Genomic DNA, 14729 nt, shown 5'->3' with positions numbered 1-14729 from the left:
ACAGCGGTACAAAAGCTACCTAATAAGATTCTGCTATCGATTTGTGAAAACCCAGTTCTGAGAAAGTCTCAGTATTTCAATTTGAACTGTACTCCTTTGATGCGAGTCTGGTTAATCTTGATTCCAAGTGTTAACCTATCCAACACTAGTAACTTAGCTTTTACAGAGCATATTTCTGGGCAGAGGAGAAGTTTGTTTTCCAAAAGGCCCCTGGGAATTCATTCTGAATAGCTACCTTCATCTTAAGGAATCGATAAGACCGAACATAATGCAGTCTGCTCAATGCTTTGTTTGACATAACTTGTACAGAAGCAAGAAAAAAAATTGATTTTTATTTTCAGAAGTATACAAAATACAAACTCTTCATTGTACAAAATGTTAAGACCACAAACATTATTAAAACTTGAAAGAGTTTAAAAAACAAACAAACTGGTTATTAAGCAAACATATGTTCACTTGCTTCACATCAACTTGCTTATATCAACAAAGAAGAAAAACAGTCTGTCAACAAAAACCTCACTATCAATTTCACCTATGACAATCACTGCATTATTCCATTCACTCAGTCACTTAGAAAAAGGAGGTAATTAAAGTCAACGCCACGATAAAACACTGCTAAATTTACTTTAAGAACTCTGATGTTCTTAAATACCTGAGTTTGAAATGAAGATGACCAGCATTTTAGGATTTTTCCCCTAGTCAAAGCCCATTTTTGATACACCAGGAGAGACATCCATATGAATACTTTAGATAATGCTAACAATGACCATATTCACTGAATTCTCAAAGTCATCTTGGCCAACAAATAAGTGTGTGATTTTTTTTCATTACAAAGTCCTATAATCTGATACACTGAATGTTTACTGCATCTCTGCTATCAGATTTGTTATGAAATATAGGTTTTTTCGGTAACAGGCCAAAAATTGCAAGTATTGCTAAAAGACTTCATTACAATACAGCCCTACAGATATTCTTACTCCAGAAACTATTATGCGCACACTCCTAGTGTGGCACCTCAGGCTCCTCACCTGAAGCACAGCTAAATTAAAACAAAGTGATGATGGTGTTACTCTGAATACTGTACTAATTTACATTACATTCTTGTACTAAAACATCTTTAGAAGTATTATAGACGTATACAAATAGTTAGTTTCAATTTCAAGAGATGCACAAGGATTAACATGACAGTTATAAAATAGTGGAGAAGGACCCAGCTCTAGGAGATACTAAATACCCACAATTTTCATGTCTCAGAGTACCAAATGCTCAGAACCTCAGTCAGCATTCATTCCATCACGTGAATGGATACAGTATGTTATTCACCAACGGATAAAACAAACAAACAAACAAACAAACAAACAAACAATATATAGAAAAACGAATCATTGTATAGAACAGTTTCCACTGAAAGCCCTCAGCGGAATACTTCATGTCTTTCCCCAGAAATTCTCTTTCCTCTTCTGAGCTCGTTCCAGAACCTGAGATGCTAGTGAGCTAGAAGCTGCAGAGCGAGCAGAAATCTGAGACAACCTGTCATCTGTAATGGAAAAGACAAGGAAAAATAAGTCTATGCACTAAATCCAGAATTAAGACATACATATTACAAAAATAACAGATCTGTGGGTAACTTCTCAAATACAAAGGTTTAGGATACAATGTTTTACAGTGATGCTAAACTAAAATACACATTTAAACTATTATTTGTTAACTTTATTGTTGCAAGGGAATCTAATGAGAGAACTGCAAGGTTACTGGTGGCAGTTTTCAGGGAGTTGCGAGGCCGCAGTTCTCACTGAAATCCCGGAGTTGGACACTTAACTCCCTTAGGCTTCTTTGAAAATCCTGGCCATTGGCCCCATCTTTATGCATGCTTTCCTGTCAAGAAATACTTTCAATATTTCAAGAGGATTACTGGAGGAATCATCACGCCTTTATAAAGTGCTTTCCCTAGAACTCATGAAGTTGTCCCATCAATTCAAATGAGATAACCTAGTGAGGAGGCTATGGCTAAAGCTACCAGAATTTTGCCCCAATACAAAAAATGGTGTGTGCACACATATGCAGCTTTTACTTCTCATTTTCTGAACAAAGTAACAAGTTTAAATAAGAGCAAAGTAAGCACATTAGAAGGTGCTAGCAGTTGTAATTCTGAATACAGGCTCCACTTAAAATAGATTTCAAAATTAGAGGTCACATTAGCAGGCTGCCTTGAGCATGACACACCACCGTATTTCCCTACTGCCGTTATGGCAAATGTTGACACTGCTCTATTAAAGGTGACCGTGATTAGCGATAGCTTTAGATGCATCAATTTTCCTCCCTATTAGGAAGAACCAAGCCGTACTGTAGCTTTTCAGCAATCAAAACAGATATTGGGACCATAGCCCTGAACAAACTATATTTTCCACGTATTTAACTTAACTTATTTCATTTTTACTAGGCTCCCTAAAACTTGCTTTAAATTCTTAAAAGATATTACCTGAAATAGTCTAAAGCAAGTTCCCAGGTTGCACATACGCACCAAAAAAGCTATATGATCAAACTGCTAATTGCTACTGTGCACACTAGTGTGTGGTTGGACTCAATCCCAGTTTTGCAGGCCCAACAACAAATTTGCACATTCAAGATTTCTGCAAGTGGGCACAATTGAGTCTATTTCTCAAAGTAAGTTCATGCTTAAGCCCCCGTTTTTAGTAACAAATTTTGAGTTGCATACCAAGCTGTCATCTAAAGCATGTGGTGAGTTTGTGGGAAGCTGAAAGCAATTATAGGATCTAGCATGCTTTACGTAGATACACAGATGCATTGCTGAACATTCTAAACAGCACAGCCCACACACTTTCCAGACAACTGCAGTGACTAAAATAGAGAATTGGCTTAGCCCTCAGCTGCCGCTAACAAGTGCAACTCAAATGCAGCTGGCATAAAGGAACTTTATGCTAAAACTTATAGAAACCTGGCTGAGGCAGTGGCAACATCCCAATTGAGAACCACTGATGTAAACTAAGGCAGTACAACAGTGGCTCTCAAACGGGGCACTACCATACATGGACATGCTACTTGGCTGGGATGATCTAGTTGGGGATGGTCCTGCTTTGAACACAGGGTTGGACTAGATGACCTCCTGAGGTCCCCTGGAGTAGCTTTGTAGGCGTCAAGAACCCCAATGGGCCAATGCAGCTGCCAGTGATCACCAGAATCGTAGAAAAGTAGGGCTGAAAGAGACCTTACGAGGTCATCTCATCCAGTCCCTTACTCAAGGCAGGATCATCCCTAACTAAGCAATCCCAGACAAACAGGCGTCTGACATATTCTTAAAGCATTCTTCACAAACCTTCTGGCACAATTATGAGACAATGCCCAAAACCTAAAAAAACACCAGGGCAGGGGGCAAGAATAATTCTAACGTGATGATCAAAAGAAAGGGAAGACAACATAGGAAGTGTTAGTCCAGCTCTGTCTTACTGGAGGATTGTTTAATGCTATAGAGGCCTAAGGTGGAATAGCATACGAGATTTGATCTCAAGAGAGTCTGGTACTTCTTATTACTAGTTGAATCAAAAACACCTGAACACAATAGTAACTAACTGTGCACCCTAATTCCGTTTCAGACTGAAACCAAGAAATAAAAGAACTTGTAAAAATGCGTGGGAAGAAGTTATCTTTGAGTTTGAAACTAACTGGGCGCATCTACATGAGACATTTACTGTGCAGTTGACTAATTAGCTGTGCAGTAAACGTCTCGGCATCTACACATGCACCACTATTAGGCTGGAGTAAACTAATGCACTCCAGAGCGGGATAGTATTTGTACGTACTATCCTGATAGTATTTATAAGTGCTATCCTGCTGCGAAGTAAAAACTCCACAGCAGTGCATGTGTAGATGCTGCCCGGGTGTCTGGGGCACAGGGGTGTTAAGTGCGGGGGCTGCATACTGAACCTCCTTTGTGCCCCAGCCAGCCCCTCCACAGCACGCTGAGTTGGGAAAGCAGCCCTGGGCTGGCAGGCTGACCCCTGGAGCCCCCTGCCAGCCAGGCCGGCTCCACCTGGGCTCCACGTGCTGTGCCTCAATAAACTGTGGAGCTTATTGCTCCAGATTTAATTGCTCCCAGGCACATGTTCAAATGGTGCACCCGGAAGTGATAGAGTCCAGAGCAATAAGCTGTGCAGTTTATTCAGGTGCTGTAATTGCATATGTAGACACAGCCACTGAGTTATATTAGGCATTCTGAACCCATAGGCGGAGGAAGAAAATATGAGTGGGGGGGCTGAGTGCAAGCATGCATGCACACACTGCCACCCCCCTCACCCCGACCAAGTAAGTCCGTCATGGGGAAGGAGTATGCGGGGGGGGTGCAGAACAAGGCTACCACAGTGAGGGAGGAAGTGGGGCAGAGGCAGGAGCAGGGGATGGGGTGAATGGAGCCCTGGGGCTGGGGCAGGTCCTGAGAGGCTTGGAGCCCATGCAAAACGTTCAGGGGCATGGGTGGGGGGGAGCCCTGGGGCAGGCACAGGGGGCATATGCCCCCCTGATCTACGTGCGGGGCAGAGGTTGCTGCCACTGCAGGCTGTGCTCCAGGGTGTGTTGCCTGCCCAGTGGTGGGAGGCACGTGGCATTGTGCAGCTGTCAGGTCACTGGCAGTGCAGTGGAGCACAGTCCACAGCAGCAGCCACCTCTGCCCTACACAGCAGATTGGGGAGACATGTGCCTGCCCCAGGGGTGCGCACAGTTACAGGAGCCTCCCCCCATGCCCCTGGATGAGCCACCCACGACCTATCCCACTCCTCCCCCCACAGGGGCTTCGATCTGCACCCCCACACCCCCTCCCTCCCCTGTGCCCCTTCCCATTCACACATTTACCTGCTCAGCTGGGCACTGCTCCACACACAGCCGGACTGGGCTGAGGTCCCGGCCACTCGTCTCTCTCTGCGTGCGCCCCTCCCCCTCCCTGGTGCAGTCACCTGGAGCCCATGCCCATGCTGCCTATGTTTGAGGGGGCTATGCCTCCTTAGCCCTAGCCTTCCACTGCTTATGCCTGAACCAAACCAGTCAGTTATCATCAATTTAATTTTTAACCACATTTCCTTTTATCCATGGTGCAACACACTTAACCAATCACCTTCCAGATAACTAGATTGAGGAAAATACTTAGATTTTTCTTTTATTGCTATTTATGGTGCAGTTATGAACAAAGGTTTGGAAGTTTGACCCAAATTTGGAATGGCTGCATTTTTTCTTAGAAACAAAGACCTTCTCATTAGGTTGCAGATGAACAGTGATATTCATATAAATGATGCACTTTAATATCCATAAAGAAAAATACCTTCATCCTCATAGTTTCTTTCCTGCAGAGGTAACTGGAAACGCTTCATCTTTGGACTCACAAGATTCCCTAAGAGAGAAGGTCATAGATTTATTTTTATACATCTCAAGAGAGCTCTTCCTGTATAGGTCTGGAAGGGATGACATTTTATATCAAAAACTACATTGTGGGCACATCTACATGAGGCGCTGACTGTGCAGTAGCTGAAAACTACTGTGCAGTAGCATGTCACAGCACAGACATTGCTAATACAATACTGCACAATATTATTAGGCTACTACACAGTAGCGTCGCCTAAAAGATGTTTGCCAGTGCTACAGTGCAGTTGTTATTGTTCATTTATTTAGTACTTGCTAATACAAGTACTAAATAAATGCACAGTAATGACTGCACAGTTCCACTGGCAAATGACTGCATTTTGGATCCTTTGCCTTTGAGGAAAGACTCCTGGCCTGTTATCAAAGCTTCTGATGGGACAGCTTCTCCTGCTCCAGCGCACAGCACTGCTGCACTGGCAAAAATCTAATACAAGTACTAAATAAATTCGCGGAAATGACTGCACAATAGCTTCTCATGTAGATGCACCCACTTATTTCGAAAACCTCAGTCCTATGGCTGGCAAACAAGCCAGATCCTAACTGCAATTCCCTACCAAGATCCTCATTATAACAACTTCTGTTGTAATGTTCCTTATAGTGTGGTACCCTCAGGGTAGTGTTAAAATAAGGATGAAGTGAGTATACTTCCATATTCATATTCCACCATATTCAAGACAGTTGTTTTTGGAAGCAGTTACTGTCATCATAAAATGAACAAGAAGCTAGTGTTCTGCACTCAGCACCTCAAGTTAGGATAAGGTGACATTTTCTGCTCCAATAATGATGGTCCCTGGATTTAGATGGGTCAATCAATCAGTTTGCTATTTTCTCTGTGGTAAAATGGAGATAAAACACTCTGCCTACAAGAACGTCACTGTTTTTCGAAGAGCAGACCTTTAAGCACACAAATGAAGTCTTTCTACCATCGAGACATTAGCATTTACACTTACCTTAGACTATTATTATTTAAAACAGTTTTTGGGACAACTTTGTCCACACTGCTCTCGTAATGAAAGGGAACTTACACAGGGGACAGAAAAGTCTAGAAAGCTTAAATTTCCAAAACACCTCTTAAAGATAAAGAGGAACATTCAAGGAATCTGATTCTCATAGAGCCTCTGTCAAAACCCGCATGAAAGCCTGGTGATTTTGCAAAGACCAGGACCAGCCTCACAAGAGGCCTTGGCTTTCTGTAATACCTCCATCTTTCACTTTGAATATGGCTGTAGAACTTCCTCTGCTAGCATCAGTCTCACGACTTCCCCAGTCACACAAACTGGGGGAAATTCCACAGTGCTTTAAACGTATACACAAAGTTTATCACTGCCTCAGGCTGTATTAGTTGTTCAGCAGATTCACTGTAGTTGTCTATGGGAAATGGAAAAATAATGGGTGTAGTGCACACATCCTGCTAACCTTGCATTCTTCCCACAGAGTCAACTGTGCAGTGATATAATATTGTAAAGGCAGCCAATTACCTATCTAGCTAGAAAGGTGCCATTTTCCCCACCACTGTCCAAATAAAAATTAATTAACATGACTGCTCCCACAGAACAAAGCATTTACTGAGAGTAATAATAATTACCTCCTTGCTAAAAAAAAAAAAAAAACACCAACCAAAAAAGATGCCTGCAACTCAAGCATACAGGAAAGGACAACTCTTGCTGTAGCAACGTAACAGTAAAGAAGCGCATTTATATTATAGACCAGAGATTCCCAAACATTTTCTTATTGCGTTCCCCCTTCCCGATTTACTAGCCCACATACTCAGCATATATTTTATACTTTAACCCCTTAAATGCCAATTATTATAATGAAAATGTAATCCATCATTACACAATTTCTTCCGTGTACTCCCCAGAGATGTTTTGCGTACCTGGGGTACCCCGTGTACCATAGTTTGGGAACCCCTGTTATAGACAATAGCGTGATTTTCCCAACAAGATTAAATACGCTGATTGAAGACACTTGCTCTACAATGAAACACTTATTCTCTGTAGAACTCAAACTGGTTGAGCCACGCACATTTGCTAAATAGCTAAAACCACTCTCAGCAACATTTTTAAATTCAGGCGATTAAAAAAAAGTTCTGTAAGGAAACCAACCATTATGCTGAAACTCTGGATCCCTGAGAGTCCCCTGAATACGACAGGATGGACCCCAATAAGATGAAGTATGTTCTTTAACTGACTTCAGTACAGGAGATGTAATGGAACATTCTGCATGTGCTGGAGCAGGAGAAGTTCTCTCATCAGAAGCTTTGATAGCAGGCCAGGAGTCTTTCCTCAAAGGCAAAGGATCCAAAGTTTTCAATCCAGCAGCAGGGGATATAAGTTGTGAAACAGCGTGCACTTCTCCTTCATGCTGAAATGCCACAGGAAAAAACAAAACAAAATAAAAGAGTCAATGCTCAGTTTATTCATACCTGCAAGTTTTTAATTTTTTTTTGCATCATACCAAACTCCAGATAGTGTCATATATTGGGTGCACCTTGCCAACGCTTCCATGTTGAACAAAGAAAAAAAAATTCAAACCATTTAAAACTCTGAACATTTGTAAGTAAATTTATGTTAGCACTGACAATCTAACATTGTAAAAAAGTCTAGTCATATTAGACATAATGCTTATTATTAGGGTAAAACATGTAACAAGAATTTAAAAAAGAAAAACAGATTTTAAGTTAATGATCCTGCTTCTGTTACACATCCTATCATACTGCTTGGGAAGCAGAGACTATACAGATGCTCACAAAAAGTGATAAAAATTAGAAAATAGACTTGTACAATTACTCACAGTCTTAATGTTGGTGGGGCCCCATGCTAGGAGTTTTAAAAAGAAGAAAATTTAAAGGAAAATGAAACAGAAAATTCTCAAAAGCAGTGAAAGTGGAAAATGGAAAAAACTGGCATGTTTCCCTACTCAACCCAAGGAGTGTGAGGTTCTGCTTGACTTCAGCAGTCATTTGGGATGCTAGCAGTGGGGAGATCAGCTAGTCCTGGCATCATTTTAACCTTCCATTCCATATACTTTAGAGTAGAAAAATCAATCCATAGGGAAGCTAATGCAGCACTCACTCCCACAGAGTCCCTCTTAGTTTCTGTCGTTTATTTAAAGCATGCAATCACCACCATCTTCTTTCATCTCAGAAAACAGTGAAAATTTTAGACTGGATAGTATCAATCCTAAAAAAATAACTGAGTTAAAATATTTTTTCAAAGTGACAGAAAAAGTACATCATCTGTGTCTTTCTAAAACTCCAACAGATAAATGCTTGTTTTATCTCACCCTGCTGGATTTTCTTTTTGAAGCTTCTCTTGTGACTTGCTTGTAAGAAGAATCTGTTTCTAATGCCTCTTTCTTTCTCTGCTGTGGGGATGAAGACTTCACTTTGGGTGGAGATACTAAAACTGCCCCTCCTCATGTAACACAGAAAATAAAATAATACTTCGTTAAACAAAAACATATTAAATTAATTTATGATTTTCCCATGAGACGTTGCTTCTACTCTTAAAATATTTTACCAACAGCTGGTGTAGTAAGGTCATGATGAGTTCTTTGACCACCACCAAGTTCTTTCAGCTTTGGGGTAGGGAGCCTGCCACCTTTTTTTGAGGATACAGAAGACAATTCTGATGCATCTGCTGAAGAATTCAGTAATGAGGCATTTTCTCTGCAAAAGAGAGGAAAAACAGTATACTGGTTAGGACACTAGCCTGGGACCCAAGAGATATGAGGTCAAGCCTGCTTTATTACAGGTGCCTCTGCACAGATCATTTATGGCCACAAAGCCACCATATCCTAGAGGTTAGGGCATTTACCCAGGAGGAGGTAGCCCCTTGTTCCGGTCCCAGTTCCCAGGACTGTTTCTTTATTTACATTATGTAGTCATAAAATACATACAATGGTAAGCTACAGAATCACAGTCCCTCATACAGTCTTTTTCTGATCCAGGGAACTTTGGATTCTATTCCACACAATGGCATGGCTTCAAAAGCAGGAAGAGTAGAGAGTGGCTCTACTGCAAAGGCTGGTTATAAGTGTACTACTACTCTCTTGGGAAGCAGGAGAAGTGGGTTTAAGAAATTAAGAGATGGCATACTAGGTCAGACCACAGATCCATTGAGCCCAGTATTCTGCATCTCACAGTGGCACAGAGTGAATGCTAAGGGGAAAAAGTAGTTACCTTAAGTCTATCCAGACTACCCCTACCCTTCTTCCCTACCAGCTTCCAGTCTTTTCAGACTTTGCACTAATGTGTAGGGGAAAAGTCTGCATGCATAACTATAATGTTTAATACCCACTGGTGGGCATAATCTGCATTAATTTTGTCTAATCCTCTTTTGAACCTGCTTAAATTTTCATGGTCATCCTTGCCAACATCTTGTGGTAATGAGTTCCCTAAGTTAATTACATATGTGTGATAAAAGAACTTCTTTTTGTTAGTTTTAAATCTGATTTCTAATAATGTCCTCTTGTGTCCCCTAGTTATGCTATTGAGAGATCCCTTACGGTAGAGAAGACAACTGAGCCTGGCTCTTCCAGTTCTGAGGTGAGTGCTCTAACCATTAGCTCTTATACAATGCTGGGGCACACCACTGCATTCTTCTCCAGCTGAATTTTAAAAGGTGGAGACTGCCACAGCATTATGTGGGGAAGCTAATCCTGTCAACGTGCATTAGGGAAGCTCTGAGAAGACTCTCGAGGGACTTACGCAAATGAATGCCAAGTTTCTAGATCCCACTGATGCTTTAGCATGAGTGAAGCTCTGAACTGCTCAGCTCTACCATGACAGAGGAAATTCTGGGCATGTGCAGAGGTGCAGCTCTAAGGCTAGAAATAGATACTGTGCTCCAATGCACTCCTATAGTTGGGAGTGCATCAGAGCTGAGAGCTACCATGCACTCTCTCAGCTGGGAGCCTCAATCAGTTGGCAAGCACTCACAGCCACAGATGCACTGGGCACCCGGCTTGCTATTTGCTGGTGTAAGGGGAGCCCAGAATCATGAGCTCCATTCCCCTTGCACTGGCAATATGGCATGATTGGGATCTGAACCGCGATCTCAACAATCATACCTCCTGCCATGAATGTGTAGCACGATTGTTGGGATTGTGGTTCAGATCCTGTGGCGCCTTTTAACTGATCATTTGCCAGGCGCCTTAAACTTCTATATGTTTGCATGTTCTGCTGGCATGATCCGATTGCAAGCAGCCTACAGAACAACTCTAAAAGTTTTGAATATTAATGTAAAAAATATATACATTTTAATAAGTTGTGATATAAAAAAATGTTTTTAAAGTTTAGAGTTTCAAGTTTTACATGATAAAAATAGTTCTCTTTATAACAGAATGCCACCAAGGATGCAAGCCTGTGAAACAGCTACATGTCTAAAATATCTTCTTCCATTTTGCCATTTGTACAAAGGAAATTTTGGTTATAGTGTATAAATACTTTTTACTTTTACGGTTAGTTAAGCACTGAAACAGATTTCCAATCGAAGCTGTGGAATTCCATTATTGGAGGCAAATTAAACAAATAACTGTCAGGTCTGGCTTGGATATAGTTGATTTTACCTTGGAGCAAAAGAATGACTAGATAAATTCTTTAGGCACCTCTCAACCTTATTGTCTATTACTTAAACTGTACCTCAGTGGAGGGCTGATCTGGTGCTCAGTCCCTGAGCCTCTAGGTTTGGGGGTTGGGACTAAGTCCTGACATGGAGAAGCTGGTAACCTTTAGCTTCTATCTGACAGAAAACTGTGTTTCAACAGCTATTAATTAATAAATATTAACTAACAACAGTACATTCTAGTCTCACAACACACAAACACACACACAGGAGAGAGAGGGACAACCAGAATGACTAGGGGTATGGAGCTGTTGCCATATCAGGAAAGACTAAAGGCTAGGACTTTTTGAAAAGGAGAAGGCTGAGAAGGGGACATGAGAGGTCTACAAAAGCATTAAGGATGTGGACCAAGTGAACAGGGAACTGCTGTTCACCAAGTCCCAGAATACTAAAATTAGGGGCACCCACTGAGATTAACAAGTAACATATTTAAAACACATCCTAGGTTCAAAAAGGGATTAGATAACTTCATGGAAGATATATCTATGAATAGCTGTTGAACAGAATGGTTGGAGATGTTTCCTTTGGCATCTCTAAACCTATAATAGTGGATGCCACAGAGGGTACTGAGTAGGAGACAGATCACACTAGAAATATCCTGTTTAGTGCTCTCCCTCTACAGGGTCTAGTTATGCCACTGTCAGAGAAAGGTCTGACCCAGTATGGTACTTCTTATATGAGAAATAAGTCCTCTCTCATCCTGCAATTTAAGAATAAACGTTACTATAGCAAGGTACCACATTAAAATATATTAGCATACAAAGGCAGAAATAGCAAACCACTCTGTAAATTGTTGAGAAGGGGGAAAGGGAGTGGGAAGAAAATAACATACTCCTCTATTTTGTCTTCCACGTTAACCTCCTGATCATTTTCTTCCAGTTTCTGAGCCCCTGCTGTCTCCTGCTTTGTTTCTTTTCCTTCCTCCTCCTCTACTGCTGGTGACTGATTCTCCATTTGTTCTTTTTTTTCTTGTTCGCCCCAAACTAGACGTCTCCTGACTGGTACAGTAGAGGCATCTGACACGCCTAACTTCTCTGTGTTTTTCTGTTGGGTGTGTTTGGCTGATTCAGGCTGCTGAAGTATAGCAGGATTTGGAGATATCTGCTTTTCAAGAACTCTGTATAAATAGAGAGTAAGCAAGGTTTTATATCACATAATCAAATTTTTTCAGTTTATAATGTAGGTATGCATCTCCAAAAACTGTATGCATACAAGTGGATCTAATTTGCAATTCACACAGTCGTGCCTCCACAATCATGCATGGCAGGAGGCACAATTGTGAAATCGTGCATTAGATTCTATTGCACTTTACTGCCAGTGCAGCTGCAAGCCACAGGGGTGCCCCATGCACGCCCAGCATGGGAAGATTGCAATACAAAACTCCTGGGGCTGGAGGACCATCGGAGGGGTGATTCCTCCTACCCCATGGCTGCAGGAAACACCTAGGGCTAGAGCAGGGGTGGGCAAAACGTGGCCCGCGGGTCGGATACAGCCTGCCAGGCCATTCTATCTGGCCCACAGGGCCCCTAAACAATTTAGAAAATTAATATTCATCTGCCCCTGGCTGCCTGTCATGTGGCCCTTGATGGCTTGCCAAAACTCAGTAAGTGGCCCTCCGCCCAAAATAATTGCCCGGCCCTGGGCTAGAGGATCACCACAGGAGCAATTTCCCCAACCCTGGGGGTGCTGGAAACCCCCAGAGCCACAGGATCGCTGCAGAGGCAATCCCCCCCACTCCAGGGGTCTGGGAAGCCACCAGGGCAGGGGAGAATTGCCTCTGCAGTGATCCTCCGGTCCTGGGGTTTTCCACACTGTCGAGCCCTACAGATCATGGTACCGGCAATCCCCAGGGCTGCAGAGTTTTACACTAGGCATGGTACACCCTGTGGTTGGGAACTGACAGGGCTCCCAGCCACAGGGGAAACCCTGTTATATGTGCAAATTATAGCTCGATAGCAGCCAGCTATAAAGGTAGCACACATTTTCGAGGTGTCATTTTATAGCTGGTTGGAGTTTTTTATTGTGTGATAGCTACTTTGCATGTGTAACTGGTCTCCTGGTAACCAGGTAGTTGCATACCTATAATGTGTAGAAGGGGCCTTATTTGATATCTGTATGTGAAGCAGAAAATATTTCAGTAGAGATTTGCTCCAAAATATTTCATATATCACCTCATAAATATTAGGGATCTTGAAGTTGGGTTGCATCTCAATTTCATTTAACATGTTTTTCTAGTTTTTACATCTACCACATAACACGTTTCTCACACCTAGAATGATCGGCTTACCCAGCAAGATCTAGAGCTTTGATGTTGTTGCTGATGGTTTCTTCTGAACTGGAATTTGAGGACACATCCCAAAGACTGTTGTTATCTGACAAAATCTGATTTAGATGATACCGGGAGAAATGGGTTCCATGTACTTGTTGCCTGTAAGATTTTGCTTTCTCTCGAAGTTCCTTCACCTGCACATGGAGTTTTCATAGGAAATATGTTTGTTTGACTTAAATTTAACTCTAAAGCAGTGTGAAGTTAACAATTAACTACTGTGGAAAGGCATGTTACAGACAGCACGAGATCACAGCACACCTACTGCAAGCTATAATAAACGCAACAAAAAGGAAGCAAAAATGGCAGTGTTTGTATTTAGACAGTATGTATTGGGGTTGTCTAGCCAAAGCACAGCTGCTGATTACTTATTCAATAAGCACAAAACAGTTATGAAGCATCTATGAACCAGTTTAGTTCTGGATTATAATTCTCTGGCAGTATTAAAAAACAGCATAATTTTTTCCAGGAATTAAAACAAGAACTTAGATGCAACCAACCTCCATATACCACACGGAGTTTAGGGTGTTTTGAAAACCCTAAAGGAAGAAATACAGAATTATCTTAATAATGCTTCTCTCCAACATTACATGTTAATGTTACATCTGCAAATTCATTGCAATCTAAGCATAAAATGAACAATTTGAAAACCATCAATGTAGCTCTATGCTGCCTCCTAGAGATTAGAAAAAAACTAGAATCCAAAAATGTCACTATCCTTGTATTTAGCTCTACTTTGTATTCCTTGCAGCGATGCATTTACATTTTTTAGTCTCTAGCTGTTTAATCTCTGTTCATCAGCAGGCTACCACTTTTAAAAGCTCAACTTCGGAGTAGTTAAAATGGCATTTTAAATCAAAGGACCTATCTGTGCAACTAAAATGCAAACATGCATGTGCAGTTGCAGGTTCAGGACCTTATACTGCAAACTCTGACACTGCAGTATTCTCCTGTTATACATATATAAGATCTGATTTTGCAGGTGGCATCTAAGGGCTACTGACATACAAGTCATAATATGTAAAGCATTCTTTGTAAGGCACTAGGCACTGGAATATCGAGACATGAAATATATATCACGTTTTAAGAATACGATATTATCTTTTTTAACAATGGAAGTGGCACCTTTTATTTTCAGACACTATGGCTAGGGACAGAAGTTACATATAAACCAGTTTAGGTGATCAGAAACTGGTTTAAACCTGTAACAGAACACAAGTTCAGCGCACATAAACCAGTTTCAAAATGGCCAAAACTGGTTTAAGATAAAACTGGTTGAATGGAGTATCAGACTTAACTGATTTGGATCAAACGGTTTATGGAACTTCTGCCCAAGACCCCTTTCTGGTTCA

The 14729-nt window shown here is 41.4% G+C and overlaps 1 protein-coding gene across 7 annotated transcripts in view; it reads right to left on the bottom strand.

Annotated features, from left to right (window-relative positions):
• Nucleotides 1–325: 325 nt before the first annotated feature.
• The window catches only part of MDM1 (Mdm1 nuclear protein), a 44385-nt gene continuing 29981 nt past the window's right edge, over nucleotides 326–14729 (bottom strand). For 4 of the 7 annotated variants that reach the window (XM_014521483.1, XM_014521486.1, XM_025207991.1 and 1 more), the window contains 8 exons: nucleotides 13878–13916; nucleotides 13339–13514; nucleotides 11884–12168; nucleotides 8946–9094; nucleotides 8710–8840; nucleotides 7530–7788; nucleotides 5327–5395; nucleotides 326–1537 (listed from right to left, as the gene is read on the bottom strand). In XM_014521483.1, the coding sequence (XP_014376969.1) occupies nucleotides 1428–1537; nucleotides 5327–5395; nucleotides 7530–7788; nucleotides 8710–8840; nucleotides 8946–9094; nucleotides 11884–12168; nucleotides 13339–13514; nucleotides 13878–13916 (1218 nt within the window). In that variant the 3' untranslated portion in view covers nucleotides 326–1427. Of the gene's footprint in view, nucleotides 1538–5326; nucleotides 5396–6623; nucleotides 6793–7529; nucleotides 7789–8709; nucleotides 8841–8945; nucleotides 9095–11883; nucleotides 12169–13338; nucleotides 13515–13877; nucleotides 13917–14729 lie in introns of all 7 variants that reach the window. The other 3 variants (XR_003094840.1, XM_006026966.1, XM_006026967.1) reach the window with 3 other exon arrangements.

Source organism: Alligator sinensis, unplaced genomic scaffold (assembly GCF_000455745.1).
Source record: "Alligator sinensis unplaced genomic scaffold, ASM45574v1 scaffold506_1, whole genome shotgun sequence".
Lineage (NCBI taxonomy): Eukaryota > Metazoa > Chordata > Crocodylia > Alligatoridae > Alligator > Alligator sinensis.
Note: the sequence above shows the minus strand (reverse complement) of the source record. Positions and strands in the feature narration are given on the sequence as shown.